The sequence below is a fragment of the Mesoplodon densirostris genome, chromosome 7 (genome assembly GCF_025265405.1).
Source record: "Mesoplodon densirostris isolate mMesDen1 chromosome 7, mMesDen1 primary haplotype, whole genome shotgun sequence".
Classification (NCBI taxonomy): domain Eukaryota; kingdom Metazoa; phylum Chordata; class Mammalia; order Artiodactyla; family Ziphiidae; genus Mesoplodon; species Mesoplodon densirostris.
Genome location: NC_082667.1, coordinates 14,066,893 through 14,081,909, shown reverse-complemented (window position 1 = coordinate 14,081,909; position 15,017 = coordinate 14,066,893). Strand labels below are relative to the sequence as shown.

The 15,017-nt window shown below is 47.7% G+C and overlaps 1 protein-coding gene across 49 annotated transcripts in view; it reads left to right on the top strand.

Annotated features, from left to right (window-relative positions):
• The window catches only part of MADD (MAP kinase activating death domain), a 40,393-nt gene that overhangs the window by 1,827 nt on the left and 23,549 nt on the right, over positions 1 to 15,017 (top strand). For 22 of the 49 annotated variants that reach the window (XR_009532937.1, XM_060102878.1, XM_060102871.1 and 19 more), the window contains exons 2-15: positions 2,742 to 2,901; positions 3,848 to 4,444; positions 4,861 to 5,164; positions 5,687 to 5,818; positions 6,458 to 6,571; positions 7,265 to 7,345; positions 9,205 to 9,383; positions 9,737 to 9,972; positions 10,172 to 10,328; positions 10,607 to 10,710; positions 11,285 to 11,475; positions 11,854 to 12,107; positions 12,359 to 12,498; positions 13,328 to 13,429. Coding sequence is in view for 48 of the 49 variants with exons in the window: in XM_060102878.1 (XP_059958861.1) it covers positions 2,840 to 2,901; positions 3,848 to 4,444; positions 4,861 to 5,164; positions 5,687 to 5,818; positions 6,458 to 6,571; positions 7,265 to 7,345; positions 9,205 to 9,383; positions 9,737 to 9,972; positions 10,172 to 10,328; positions 10,607 to 10,710; positions 11,285 to 11,475; positions 11,854 to 12,107; positions 12,359 to 12,498; positions 13,328 to 13,429 (2,653 nt within the window). In the remaining variant the exon portion in view is untranslated. The remainder of the gene's footprint in view (positions 1 to 2,741; positions 2,902 to 3,847; positions 4,445 to 4,860; positions 5,165 to 5,686; positions 5,819 to 6,457; positions 6,572 to 7,264; positions 7,346 to 9,204; positions 9,384 to 9,736; positions 9,973 to 10,171; positions 10,329 to 10,606; positions 10,711 to 11,284; positions 11,476 to 11,853; positions 12,108 to 12,358; positions 12,499 to 13,327; positions 13,430 to 15,017) is intronic. The other 27 variants (XM_060102894.1, XM_060102888.1, XM_060102893.1 and 24 more) reach the window with 3 other exon arrangements.

Here is a 15,017-nt window from a genome sequence, read left to right as displayed (position 1 = left end):
TTCAAAATTGGCTTGTTGGAGAGTGGAGACACCGTTCAGTTTTTCCTGCAACTGCTTCCCTCCTCATCCTCGTGCACCTCTAAATTCGTCCTCCTGTTTCTGCCCTCCCCTCTTCCCCAGCCCTGCCTATTGCTTGCCTCTTTACTCTTATTTTTCCCCACGCTGGACCAGTCTGTGCTGATGCGCTTGCAAGGTCACTGCCTGGGGAGGCGGTGGAGGGGAGAGAGCCTCCTGTTGTGCTCACGTCAGCAAAGATGTCATATCGCTGTCTGGTTCCTGTGGTTTTACTATGACATCCTGCCCAAAATGAGGGGCAAATCCAAAGGGTTGGTTAATGTGGCCATTTGTAAGCTGAAAAGACATAGATAATTTAAAGGTCTGTGGATGGAGTGGATGATAGTTGTGTAGAACTTCAGCAGATAGGTATGCGTTTTGAGCTTGATGCCTTTGGAATATAGGGGCTAGGAACGAGGAGCTATACGTTAGTAAATGTAGCTGAGGCAAGAGGCAGAGTGGGTGGATGTGAAGACAGAGTGTGAGTTATAGGTAATGCGAGAGAATTTAGAGTCTTCGTGAGGAGGGGAGAGGGGAGAGAATGGGAAGAAAAGCCTTGGTTGTCTCTGCAATCTGAAAAACCAAAGGCAGTGGCTGTTGATGAGATATAAATTGAGACTAAAAATCCATCCTATCACTAGTGGCTAGAATAGTCACAAGATCTCTGGGTCCTTGTGGCTTTGGAGGGAGGTGAGCACTGTAGTGCATGATAATGATTTCAGTTTTATCAGGTGATTCTCAGTGGAGAGGGGGCTGGGATCCCACCAAGGATAGAGGCCTGATGCCTAACATATTAGAAGATGCTTCAGGTGTGATCTTTGAGATTTTTATTTGGAAAGGGCTCCTGGTTTTCAACATAAACATAGATTTCAAGGCTTAGCCTTGAGCTCTGGTCCTGTAAATTCTGTTTTATTTTAAGATACTTTGGCTCTCCCTAGGCATTTTCCATATAATTCTTTAGAGAATGAATTAGGCTTTTACCCATCTCCCATTTTCATTTCTGTGTCCCCCCCCCCAACTTCTCATTCTGCTTGGGAGGAGCTGAACCCTGCTCCCTAGCAGTTCATACTTCAGTGCCTCACGTTCTGCAGTATGCTTATGAGTCCGTAGCAGTGGAGAGGCCCAAAGGGCTTTTGGGGTGGTAGTGTTGCCTAGAAATGAGTTATTTTGCAAGCTTGGGAACTTCGTTTTCGTTGTGTAGAAAGGAGATAGCTCTATCAAAATCCAGAATTAAGACAAAGTGCAAACTAAAGGCACATGGGGGAGAAGATAACCTAACAATTAGTAGGTGCTATCAGTGGAAGAGGTGTCTCTAGATTCAAGGAGAATGAATTATTATGGTCATTGGCCAACTCTGGAGTAGCAGCTGATAGCACTGTGCGGTCCCCAAGCAGGGGAGGGGCGGTGGCTCTGCTATAAATAGTGCTGGAGCCAGAGTTGCTATGGATACAAAACTGAATCCTATTACCTGCAGGTCCTCTATTGGGAGCAAGAGAAAGGAGGGAGAAGTATTTTGAGGATTTGAGAGGTGTTGTAAATAGTTTTTTTTTTTTTTTAATAAGTAGGAGAGAAAAAAGATAGAGCTTCTCATCTAAATCAAATAGAGCCTTAAGCATACAGGGAGTGTGTACGTTGTATGTATGGGAGTGCACGCAGCAGCAAAGAAGAGAGTGAGGGTGTGTGTAGTGTAATGGGATTCTCTGTGTGTAGAGTGAACAAGGTCTTAGTGTGGCTACATGTGGAGCACAGAGGTGGAACACTGGAAGCACTGAAAGTAACCTTGTCATGGAGTGAAACATTTTATTTAGAGGAGTGTATGGAGACCCAACAGGAAGTAAATAACAGTTAAGACATGTAAGCTTTTTCTAATTTTTGGACTATGGCTTAGAAATTCCTCTGAGCACCTCTCCCTTTCCTTGCAGGAATACTTATTTCTGCATCTAATTCTTAATCTCTGTAAGATAAAGAAGGACAAGGCCTCATCTGTGTATATTGTATTACTAATTCGAATCCAGGGACCAGAATATAAGTGGAAGACCGTGATTCAGCACCAAGGGCAGAGCTAGTATCAGTAGCCACTGGGCCCCTTTCTTGCTTGAAGAGGGGAGAAAAATGGTTTAGATGAAGCAATTGGGGCATGGATACTCTTCATCTGAGAACGCATGGGGTAGCGTAGCCAGCTGTTGTTACTGTCTGAGTGCAATTAACTGTATAGACTGTGGTAATTTCACATCAAGCTGCATGCAGAATGTTGGAACAGAGAATAATTAGGTTTCCACCTAGAGCTAGGAGTGCAGATTAGTTCTGATTAGAGAGCCTGGTTTGATCCTGATCCACCCTGGAGCAGTCCTGACAGTGACTTAATTTTTGTTATCATAATAACTGAGTCCAGATTACACTGACTAGGCCTGTTTTTCAGAAACAGAAACAGCCCCAGGGGTGAGGCTGGAAATGAGCTGGTTTGTAGGGACGGAGAGGTGAGCCATTATTTATCCGACTTCTTGACATTTGACTCTGTGAGCTCATAAGCCTGGACAGAGCTCTAGGCTCGGAAAAGTGTCATGTTCTCCTATCTTTAGTACTAAAATGGACGATCTTCTGACCTATGTCCCTGGCTGGGATGAAGCTGAGAGGGATGAGTCCCTTAGGCACAGCAATGGATCTTATCAGTACTTTTTTCCTATTAGACTTGGATTTTCAGATAATATCAGAATTCCTCCTGGGAACCTTGATTCCATGCTTGGTGCCTTGAAGTTTCTCTGAGATGAACTGATGAATCGGAACCATGGTGCAAAAGAAGAAGTCCTGTCCTCGGTTACTTGACTACCTAGTGATCGTAGGGGCCAGGTAACCAAGAAGCGACTGATTTTTGTCTTGTCATCTGGGATCCCGCAAAATCTGTGATGATTTCCCTTCCCCATTTCCACGTTGCTTTGCATATCTCATTCTTCTCCCCGCCCCCCGACCCCCCCACCACCGGCCACACCATGTGGCACATGGAACCCTTGCCCCCTGCATTGGAAGCACAGAGTCTTAACCACTGGACCACCAGGGAAGCCCTGCATATCTCATTCTTCTTTTATTTCACCCTGATGGGAACCTTGCTGCCAGTAAGGGAAACAAAACAGGTAGATTGAGAGTGTTGGCCTGGAGGAACAGAGACAGACCAAAACTCTGCTCTTAACTAGCATCTTTGTGATATATTTTAAGCAAATATACTCTATACACTTCAGTTTCCTTATTTTGTACAAAGGAAAAGTACATTGTGCTCCTTCTCTCTCTACATATGCTCTTTTGGGAATTCATTAGCTAACACACCTTGAAAGATGTTATGGGGCTTCCCTGGTGGCGCAGTGGTTGAGAGTCCGCCTGCCGATGCAGGGGACGCGGGTTCGTGCCCCGGTCTGGGAGGATCCCACATGCTGTAGAGCGGCTGGGCCCGTGAGCCATGGCCGCTGAGCCTGCATGTCCAGAGCCTGTGCTCCGCAACGGGAGAGGCCACAGCAGTGAGAGGCCCGTGTACTGCAAAAAAAAAAAAAAAAAAAAAAGAAAGATGCTAGTCATCTCAAGGTGTTAGTGATAATTTTATTGTCGCCATTTTCCTTTTATTTCAGGGTGGGCATCTTCATGGCAGCACAGACCTCATTTAGCCTACAGCTAAATGTGGCATGTTTTCCAAGGTCCTGCAGCTAGGTTTCTTTATCCAAAAGAGCATTTATTTCTTGACTGTGGTTAAAATTTGAAAGAGCGTTCTGTCCCTTGAGGCTGCTGAATTTGTCTTTCTGTTCTCCAGGCACCCGAGCAGTGATAGCGTGGCCCAGACTCCAGAACTGCTACGGCGATACCCGTTAGAGGATCACGCCGAGTTTCCCCTGCCCCCGGATGTCGTGTTCTTCTGCCAGCCGGAGGGCTGCCTGAGTGTGCGACAACGGCGCATGAGCCTGCGCGAGGACACCTCTTTTGTCTTCACTCTCACCGACAAGGACACCGGAGTCACGCGTTATGGCATCTGTGTTAACTTCTACCGCTCCTTCCAAAAGCGCATGCCTAAGGAAAAGGGGGAGGCCGGGGCAGGGTCCCGTGGGAAGGAAGGACCCCATGCCACCTGCATCTCAGAAGAGGTTGGCACCGAGAGCTCGGAGAGTGGCCCGTCCCTGCAGCCTCCCCGTGCCGACTCTACCCCGGATGTGAACCAGTCTCCTCGGGGCAAACGCCGGGCCAAGGCGGAGAGCCGTTCCCGCAACAGCACTCTGACGTCCCTGTGTGTGCTCAGCCATTACCCCTTCTTCTCCACCTTCCGAGAGTGTCTGTACACCCTCAAACGTCTGGTGGACTGCTGTAGTGAGCGACTGCTGGGCAAGAAACTGGGCATCCCTCGAGGCATACAAAGGTACGGTTCTCTGCTGATGCTCAGGAGAGAGGGGAGGCGTCTAGAGTTGAGGTGTAACTGGCTTGTGAGGGGCGTAGGAATTTTCCTCTAAAGCCTGAGGTCCTTCAGACCTCCTTAAGCACTTTGTGTTAGTCCGTGCTAAGCAAAAGACTACTGCAGAGTTAGGCTTCCTTCCATAATCGTGTTTGGAGTGATGCTGAGGAATTTGGTGTTTCACGATGGGCAGGACAATAAGTCTTGCTATGTATACATTTTTGCACTTGTCATTATTCGTAGGTATACCCTGTGATCCTAGCTGAGACCAAAGGGTGGGCTTCTCCAGTTTCTGTCACTAGAGCCTCTATGGTTATGTTGGGCTGCAGTGGGATGTCAGCTCCTAGTGCTTATGTGTCTGTTTCCTGCTGTCTGCTGCTCAGGGACACCATGTGGCGCATCTTTACTGGATCGCTGTTAGTGGAGGAGAAGTCCAGTGCCCTTCTGCACGACCTTCGAGAGATTGAGGCCTGGATCTATCGATTGCTGCACTCCCCAGTACCCGTCTCAGGGCAGAAGCGAGTGGACATTGAGGTCCTGCCCCAGGAGCTCCAGCAAGCTCTGACCTTTGCTCTTCCAGACCCCTCTCGATTCACCCTAGTGGATTTCCCACTGCACCTTCCCTTGGAACTTCTGGGTGTGGATGCCTGTCTTCAGGTGCTAACCTGCATCCTGTTAGAGCACAAGGTGAGAGGGCCAGCTTTCTAGACTGTTCTAGGGAAAGGGCTTTGAAATGTGGCAGAGGCTAGACCCATGAGTTCTCTGAGGATAGGGACTACATCTTTTGCATCATTTTGTCTCCAGGAGATAACACGATACCAGGTATACAACAGGTACTCAGTTGGTGTGGGTTGAATTAAGGTACTAGTATCGTGTGGGATATATTCAGAGGGCTTGACACTCATTTGAATTCTCCTTAACTATACCAGCCTAATTCTCTGAAAATTTCAGTCGTTCTGTTCCAATGAGTGACCCTGGGATTTGGGGGTACAAGAACTAGGATGACAAAGGAGAGATTCAAGGGAGAATTATTGCAGTGCTTGCGCTGGGAGGCGGCAGACAGGGTGGGGTGTGAGGCAGTGATAAGTGTGGAAACTAAGCTTCCAGAGCCGTAGGCTTGGTGAAACAGAAGCTAAATTGTAGTGTGGGAAGCTGTTTTCTCACAAACCTTCTCCTGTCGGGTAACCCTTGTGGTGTGGCTCGTTGCAGGTGGTGCTGCAGTCCCGAGACTACAATGCACTCTCCATGTCTGTGATGGCATTTGTGGCAATGATTTATCCCTTGGAGTATATGTTTCCTGTTATCCCACTGCTGCCCACCTGCATGGCGTCCGCAGAACAGGTGAGTCTCAAGGTGTCTTCTGGCTTTGTCACCTCTGTTCTAACTCTGTCCAGCTGTGAGGGCGAAGGCTCAATGCCCAGAGAAGTTGTAAATCAGTACTCGTCCTGAATTCCTTGTTATAACTTATTTCTCTACAAAATCTGAACCCGTCTGGTGGCAGAACCTATGCTATTTATGTTTTTTATTTATCACAGTTAATATAATGATTATAGGCTGCTGGCTACACCACTGCATGTGCTACATAATATGTAGAATATGCACTGTTACTTTTCTAAAATCTGAAAAATTCTGAACTTTGAAACACATCTACCTTCAAGGATTGGGAAGAGGGATTGTGGACCTGCGTTTTCCTTATCTAGAAAAATCGTGACTCGGGCTTCCCTGGTGGCGCAGTGGTTGAGAGTCCACCTGCTGATGCAGGGGACACGGGTTCGTGCCCCGGTCCAGGAGGATCCCACATGCCGCGGAGCGGCTGGGCCCGTGAGCCATGGCCGCTGAGCCTGCGCGTCCGGAGCCTGTGCTCCGCAAAGGGAGAGGCCACAACAGTGAGAGGCCCGTGTACCGCAAAAAAAAAAAAAAAATCTTGACTCAATATGTGATCTCAGTAGATTTTGGTTTTGTTTCTCGTCTCTTCCACAGCTGTTGTTGGCTCCAACACCGTACATCATCGGGGTCCCTGCCAGCTTCTTCCTCTACAAACTGGACTTCAAAATGCCTGATGATGTATGGCTAGTGGATCTGGACAGCAGTAGGGTGAGACTCTTGGCTGAGGCATCGTAGGGTCTAGAATAGGATTGTGTTCTGTTTTTCTAGATTACTCCCAGGAAGTTCCTAAGTTTGTGGGTGATTGCTGTTATGAGACTCATTGAAACAACTTTTTAAAAAATGCTGCTTTTACTTTATTGGCTTAATAAGCCCTTGGTTAGGACTCAAAGAATTATAAGATTTAGTTTTGCTGGAGTTAAATGCTTCCCCACATCTTCCAAGAGCAGTAGGGCAGTTGTGGTTGCAGGATGATTACATATGGTGTAGGTCATCTAATGGCTTTCTGGGAGTGTAGTTTCTAGTAAGAAACTGCAGACTTTAAAAAGTATATTAACATTCTGCAGTGTGAGTACATTCAAACTTTGGTAGGTAGCCCTTATATGTGTTCATTGTAAAACTTTAGAAAATGCAAATAAGTATAAAGAAGTCAATCAAAACTATGATCCTATTATCTAGAGATAGTCACCAATAACATTTAGGTATAATATTTCCTTTCAGGTGTGTATATGTGTCATATATGTGTGTATGTGTGTATTTTATATGTGTATATAATATATGTGTTTGCATATATATAATAATACCGTATATATAACCTCCTATTCTTATTACTTACCTTTATGTAAGAGAAGCTTTGGAGCAACTAATTCTAAGCTCATGCCTTTTATCTCTCTTCTGGTGCAGGTGATTGCCCCCACCAATGCAGAAGTGCTACCTATCCTTCCAGAACCAGAATCATTAGAGTTGAAAAAACATTTAAAACAGGTAGGTGAAGAATGAAGAAGAGGAAGGGGAGCAGTAGCAGCTCTGGGACTGCTGTAGGCAGACAGCTGTTATTGTAAGAGCCAGTTTCCCTTCAGACTTCAAGTGGAGTAGATTTTCTTAGCCTTGGGTGGGCTTAAAAAGAGATGTATCCCATTTCTGGGTTGCAGGGTGAATCTCAAAAAGGGCTTCTTAGATTCCTTTTAATTCAGTGTATGCCCCCTCCCACCCTCTAATCCTTGTAATGCTGTATAAAACAACCCTTCACTTTCTGCTTCTTGTCCCATCTGCCATTCTTAATGGCCTTGGAGCATTCTGTCAGTGTTACAGGAGGGAGTTAGTAGTTTGGATAATCTGGCTCCTTTTATGTTTTCCTCTTGAATTGATCTCTGGTCCCTATAGAATCATTTCTTCAAAAATTCCTTTCTTTGAGTAAACCCTTAAATACATTTTTCATTGATTGATTCTCTTCTTCTTCTGCATGCTGAACACAGTACCTGAAGGTAAAGTGTGATGAGGCCCTGGTCCTCTGCGCTGCTCTATGTGTTGTGTAGGACCACCAGTAGATAGCTCTGTATTTCTTTTTAGGAATCTGTCATTTGAGGGGTCTTCAGGAATCTCTCTCTGTGTTGTCTCAGTTCTTAGAAATACCTCTAGGTGGGGATTTCCCTGGTGGTGCGGGGGTTAAGAATCCGCCTGCCTATGCAGGGGATGCGGGTTCGAGCCCTGGTCCGGGAAGATCCCACGTGCCATGGAGCACCTAAGCCCGTGTGCCACAACTACTGAGCCTGAGCTCTAGAGCCCACGAGCCACAACTGCTGAGCCTGCGTGCCACAGCTACTGAAGCCTGTGCGCCTAGAGCCCGTGCTCAGCAACAAGAGAAGCCACCGCAATGAGAAGCCCGCGCACCGCAACAAAGAGTAGCCCCCACTCACTGCAACTAGAGAAAGCCAGCACGCAGCAATGAAGACCCAATGCAGCCAAAAATAAATAAATAAGTAAATAAATAAGTTTTTAAAAAAAGAAGAAAAATGCCTCTAGGTGAAATCTGTTTGGATATAAATGGGTGATTTTGTATTATCCCTCTCTCTTTTTCACTTGCTTCATCACTACTGATGTAATATGATATCTTGTTACTGCAGAGTCTGGTGAGGATCCCAAGTTCAGAAAGTTCTCTAGCTGTCTTCCTTTGCTGTGTTTTTCATTCTTGATGATTGCTTTAGTATGACTAATGAGATGGAGAGGTTGATATATGATATTGGAGTTTAAATGTTTGTAGGAGCTAAGATTTTTGGGCTCACAGATCCTGTATTCTGACCCCTGTTACTCAAAGTGTGGTCCATGAACCAGCATCACCTGGGCTTGTTAAAAGGGCAGAATCACCTCAGGTATATTGAATCAGAATCTGCAGTGTAACAACACCCCCAGGTGATTCCTATGCTCATTAACATTTCAGAAACACTGCTGGGCTAGACCAGTGGTTTTCAAACTGCCCCGTGGAGCCTCTGAGGGTTGATTTAGGTTGGGACCCCCGAGCATATGAGGCTCTGGGTTCCATATGTCCTTCAGAGAAGCTTTACTTTTACATGTTTCGATTGTTGATATTTCTACATAGATTTCAATTGAAAAACAAGATTTTGTAGCTAAAACAAATTTGAAAACTATTGCCTCGGACTTCAGGTTTGATCAAGTTGCCTTGAGTCAGATGGGCTTAAGCTGAAGATTTCATAATTCAGATTGTTTTCTAAAGGTTAAAATATTTGGATTTTTGTTTCAAAGATGAAGGTTCTTTTCTAGGAATTGAGATTGGCTGGCTGCCCCAGAAATCTGCCTTCTCTGAGGGACTTCTTATTGTTCCGCAGGCCCTCGCCAGCATGAGTCTCAACACCCAGCCCATCCTCAATCTGGAGAAATTCCACGAAGGCCAGGAGATCCCTCTTCTCTTGGGAAGGCCTTCTAATGACCTGCAGTCTACACCGTCCACTGAATTCAACCCACTCATCTATGGCAACGATGTGGATTCTGTGGATGTCGCAACCAGGTACAGCCAAGCCATCCCCACAGTCACAAGCTCTTAAATTGGTCTCTGCTCACTCAGTGACCTTGGGGCAGATTACTTCCCTGAGCCAGAGGTTCTTTATGTATACAATGTATATAATATTTGGTTACATTTGCCACCTTAGTAAAAGCAAACAGAAGAAATAATCATACTCTCAGGCCTCTTAGACCTTGTGTGAAGAAGGGGATTGATGATTCTTTAAGCTACCTCTCCGCTTGCGGTTGGAAGCCCGTTAAATGATGACTGTGGGAGGTGGTCTGAGGCCTTGGATCGTAGGGATCCTTGCTGTGCAGGGCGAGGGACTCGGGTCATCTCACCATCCCCTTCTTCCCCAGAGTGGCCATGGTCCGTTTCTTCAACTCCCCCAACGTGCTGCAGGGCTTTCAGATGCACACACGTACCCTGCGTCTCTTCCCCCGGCCCGTGGTAGCTTTCCAAGCTGGCTCCTTTCTAGCCTCACGTCCCCGGCAGACTCCTTTTGCTGAGAAACTGGCCAGGACTCAGGCTGTGGAGTACTTTGGAGAATGGATCCTCAACCCCACCAACTATGCCTTTCAGCGGATTCACAACAGTGAGTCCACCTACCTCTGCTTTGCCCCACCTTCTGCGTTTGTCCTCCTGATGGCTCTTCCCTTTGCTTTTTCCCTTTCTAATCTTCCACCTGCCCCTGCCATTCTGATTTTGCTTTAGACTTTTTCCCACCTTTCTTTTAGGTTTTGCTTGCTTTTCTCCCTTATTGCTGACTCTCTCCTTTTTTCCTCCGTGGGTAGACACGTTCGATCCAGCCCTGATAGGCGACAAGCCGAAGTGGTACACCCACCAGCTGCAGCCTGTCCACTATCGAGTGTATGACAGCAGTTCCCATCTGGCCGAGGCGCTGAGCGTGCCGCCGGAGCACGACTCTGACTCTGACCCTACTGATGACAGGTGAGCAGCCCGCTATGGCAGCAAGACAGTTCTTGAAGTCTAAGAGGCTCTTGCTAGCCGTTATTTAGCGCAACTGCAGAATTTCATAGGATTTAGACATCAGTCCCTGAAGCCTTGGGCTATATTTTGGTTGATTGTTCCGTGTTAGTTTCCTTATTTTATCTTGCTCCCTGGCCTTGAGTTAAGAGTGCTCCTCTGTTTATTTTTCGTAAAGCTGATTGTTGATTCTTCTCCCTGCCCCTTCTTTCTGTTTTATTTTTTTTCTCTTCACTCTGCAGCGGCAGTGATAGTATGGATTATGATGACTCAAGCTCTTCTTACTCTTCCCTTGGTGACTTTGTCAGTGAGATGATGAAATGTGACATCAATGGTGATACTCCTAGTAAGTGTACTTGGAGAAATTGGCCAGCTTGGGACAGGGTTTGGGGTTCTGTGATGGTATGGTCTGTACCTGCCATCCTTGTTTTTTTTTTTAATTAAAAAATTTTTAATTAATTTTTAATTGGAGTGTAGCTTTTTTTATTTTTATTTTGTTTTATCTTTTTGGCTGCGTTGGGTCTTTGTTGCTGCACACGGGCTTTCTCTAGTTACGGCGAGTGGGGGCTACTCTTCGTTGCGGTGCGTGGGCTTCTCGTTGCGGTGGCTTCTCTCGTCGCGGAGCATGGGCTCTAGGCGCACAGGCTTCAGTAGTTGCAGCACGCGAGCTCAGTAGTTGTGGCTCGCGGGCTCTAGAGCTCAGGCTCAGTAGTTGTGGGCACACGGGCTTAGTTGCTCCGTGGCATGTGGGATCTCCCCAGACCAGGGATCGAACCCATGTCCCCTGCACTGGCAGGCGGACTCTTAACGACTGCGCCACCAGGGAAGTCCTTGGAGTATAGCTGATTTACTGTGTGGTATTGGTTTCTACCGTACAGCAAAGTGAATCAGCTGTACGTATAACCCTTGGGTTTTGGCAGACGTGGATCCTCTGACATACGCGGCACTGGGGGATGCCAGTGAGGTAGCTATTGATGAGCTGCAGAGCCAGAAGGAAGCAGGGGAACCTGGCCCAGACGGCGAGAACTCTCAGGAAAACCTCCCTCTGCGTTCCAGCTCCAGCACCACCGCCAGCAGTAGCCCCAGCACCGTTATCCATGGAGCCAGTTCTGTACGTGAGGACTTGGAGGAGTGGATAAGCGAGGACTGTTACTTGGGACGTGGGCCTCAGCTCTGTTAGGAAAGCTAGGATGAAGCTACTCACTTAATTTGTTCCTTTCTCCACAGTTCCCCCTTCTTCCTCTCCGTAGATCCTATAGTTTAGAGCCTGCGAGATACAGTTTGACCCCAGAAGGACATCCAGCTTTGTTCAGGGGTTAGCCGAGATCCCCTTTGCATAATTTGTGGAGATAAGAGAGCAGGGGTATAACAAAGATCTTTTCTCACGTACCCCTTAGGCTAGGGACCTGACAGGCCTGGCTTGAACTGAGAACATAGGAAGGCATCACAGGGCACCAGGTGACTCCTTTCTATTTAATATGTCCCCTAGGAACCTGCCGACTCAATGGAGATGGATGATAAGGCAGCAGTAGGCGTCTCCAAGTCCCTCCCCAGCGTGCCTCCCGGCATTGGCAAAGCGAACGTGGACAGGCGTCAGACAGAAACTGGAGAGGGGTCAGTGCGCTGGCGAACCTATGACAATCCGTACTTCGAGCCCCAGTATGGCTTTCCCCCTGAGGAAGATGATGATGAGCAGGGGGAAAGTTACACTCCCCGATTCAGCCAACATGTCAGTGGCAATCGGTGAGAGCCTGGGGTTGCCTTCTAGATGGGTGACTGAAGGACCTCACTACAGTGGACCCTGGGCGAGGGTTAACCAGAAAGTCTGGGCAGTCTGAAGGCTCTCATGGTCCTGCGTCCCCAGAGGGTCATGCTTTGATCTAGGCATTTAGAAATTGTGGGGAGGGAGAGGTGACCGCAGTGTAGCATCAGGCCCACACGCCCAAGATTAGGTACCCCTGCCTGGGGCTTATAGGTGCCACTGTGCATTCAAGGGCTCAAAAGCTGCTGCGGCCCAACAGCTTGAAGCTGGCAAGTGACTCAGATGCAGAGTCAGACTCTCGAGCGAGCTCGCCCACCTCCACCGTCTCCAACAACAGCACTGAGGGCTTCGGGGGCATCATGTCTTTTGCCAGTAAGTGCCTTCAGCTCTCTCCCGCTTCTGTCCCGTCTTCGCTCCAGCAGGGCCTGACCACGGCAGATACGGCTTAGAGCTTCAGATGTAGGGCTGGGCTGGCATGATCAAGCTCCGGATCAGGTCGTTTGGGTGATACTGAATAAGGTATTTTCAGGGGAGGTCAACGAAGAACAGGGACAGATTAGTCGTTACCTTCATACCTGGAGGTTTTAGTCTGTTTCAGGTAAGACAGCTAGCTGTTCAACTGAAAAGTAATCATTATATTAAAAATCATACACTTGTATTTTGTGGAAATCTTCTGGTCAAATTTGATTTGGGTATATATCTAATATCTCCTTTGCCTGGGAAAGGACTTTTTCATGAACGCGCCTTGAAATCTATGTGACATTGACTCGTGCATAGAGAGTATTACCAGAGACGAGGGGTGGTGTCGTTTAAAGACTAAAGACAGACTAGGGAGCGGAGAAAGCCAACATGGGGGATAATTGTGATGGTGAGTTTCTTAGGAGCCCGGGAGGGACAGCGCCAGCATCAGACCGGAAGCGCGTCAACTGCTGGCGTTCATGCTGGGTCGGCCGTAGAGGAGAGACTCGGATGTTAGCATCGTGGGAAGCCGTCAGAGAAAGTTGTTACTGGGTTATGAGCAGTCCTGGCAGTGGCCCCTTTGTTTGCCCCGAGTTAGGCGTGATCCTTTCTAAGCGAGGTCAGAGGTTCTGGGGTTGCATTTGAAAAGGAGGAGGGTGAAGATGATGATACGGTCACTGGAGCATGATGCTCCGATTCTTTATCCCTCTGACTCACTGCTCTCACTCGCTCCCCTGGACAGGCAGCCTGTATCGGAACCACAGTACGAGCTTCAGTCTTTCAAATCTCACACTGCCTACCAAAGGAGCGCGAGAGAAAACCACGCCCTTCCCCAGTCTGAAAGGTAACTCCAGCCCTCCTTTTGCCAAGCCAAGATCCTCTGGGGAATATTTCAGGCCTGTGGGTGCTTGTCAGGAGCCCCATGTATGAAGAATCCTTTGATCCAGCCCTTGCCTCTCATATCGCTTCCCATGGTTTTCACTGCACATCATGAGTTCTTGCTGGTTTTCAGATGGAAAACTGTCTTTTGTAGCTAAAGAAAAGGCCCTGTTACATCATATAGGATAACGGCAACGGGGGGGATTGCTGCTGCTTCTGGGGGGAACCTTTGTCAGAGGCACGTAGTTAACATAGGGCTCATCAGCTGCCACCAGTCATCTGCTAGGTTCCTACCGCGTGAACTTAGGACAAACTCAGTCCTAAAGAGCTGGCCCCCCCAGGGGATGGTTGTGAAGAGCCTGGCAGTGTTTATAGAGTCAAGAAGCCTCTTACTTTGGCTTCATATCAACGTAGGCCCTATGAATGGGCCTGGTAGCATTGGTTGGCTTCTAGGGGCAATTAAGACCTTATTTGATTTTCATATGTGATCTCTGACAGTTTGAAGGTTTCTTCTTTTTTATAAATTTATTTATTTTAGTTACTTATTTTTGGCTGCATTGGGTCTTCGTTGCTGTGCGCAGCTTTTTCTAGTTGGGGAGAGCGGGGGCTACTCTTTGTTGCAGTGGGTGGGCTTCTCACTGCGGTGGCTTCTCTTGTTGCAGAGCACAGACTCTAGGCACGCGGGCTTCGGTAGTTGTGGCTCGCGGGCTCTAGAGCGCAGGCTCAGTCGTTGTGGCACATGGGCTTAGTTGCTCCACGGCATGTGGGATCTTCCCGGACCAGGGCTCGAACCCGTGTCCCCTGCATTGGTAGGCGGATTCTTAACCACTGTGCCACCAGGGAAGCCCTGAAGGGTTCTTCTGAATTTACTTTGACTTCTGTTTGTTTACTCTGGATTTTGTGCTGAGATATTTAATCACAGAAGGAAGCACAAGGAGAAGCAGCTTCATGTATTTTTTTAACTGACCTCTCTTCCCAGTGTTAAAAATGTCAGGAATCTAAGGAATGTTCTTTGGTGGGGATGGGAACATAGGATAGATGGGCAAAAGGACATCATAGCTAGTGGTGTAGGGAGCTCACCAGCCCTGTAGAGTGAGTCTACACAGGCTCAGTAGGTGAGGGATGGAAAGGTGTTAGCGTCACTGGCTTTCATTTGATATAGTTAAAGGGGAGAGCAATTGAAATGCTTTCATTGCATGCTGATGCTTCACTTCATTTGCTGCACTCATCACTCCCATCCAGCTCCCATCCCCACCCCCACCCCACCTTCCCATGACAGCATCTACAAGTTGGGTCTCTTCCCTCTGCATACCTGCAGCCCCCCTGGACCCCTGTGCTAGATGTTTCATGAAAACCAATGGTCCCCTTTCATGCATGTGCCTGTTTAGTACCTAAAGGCTCCTTGTGTTATTACCCTGCCTCTGGCTTTGAGAGGCCATAGTCTTAAGGATGGTCTTTCCTCGAGCCTCAGTTGTCTCCTGGCCACTTGGCTTCCAGCTCTGAGGTGCCTAAGAACTAAGGTTATGTGCACTAAGCTTTGGGAGAATGCTCAG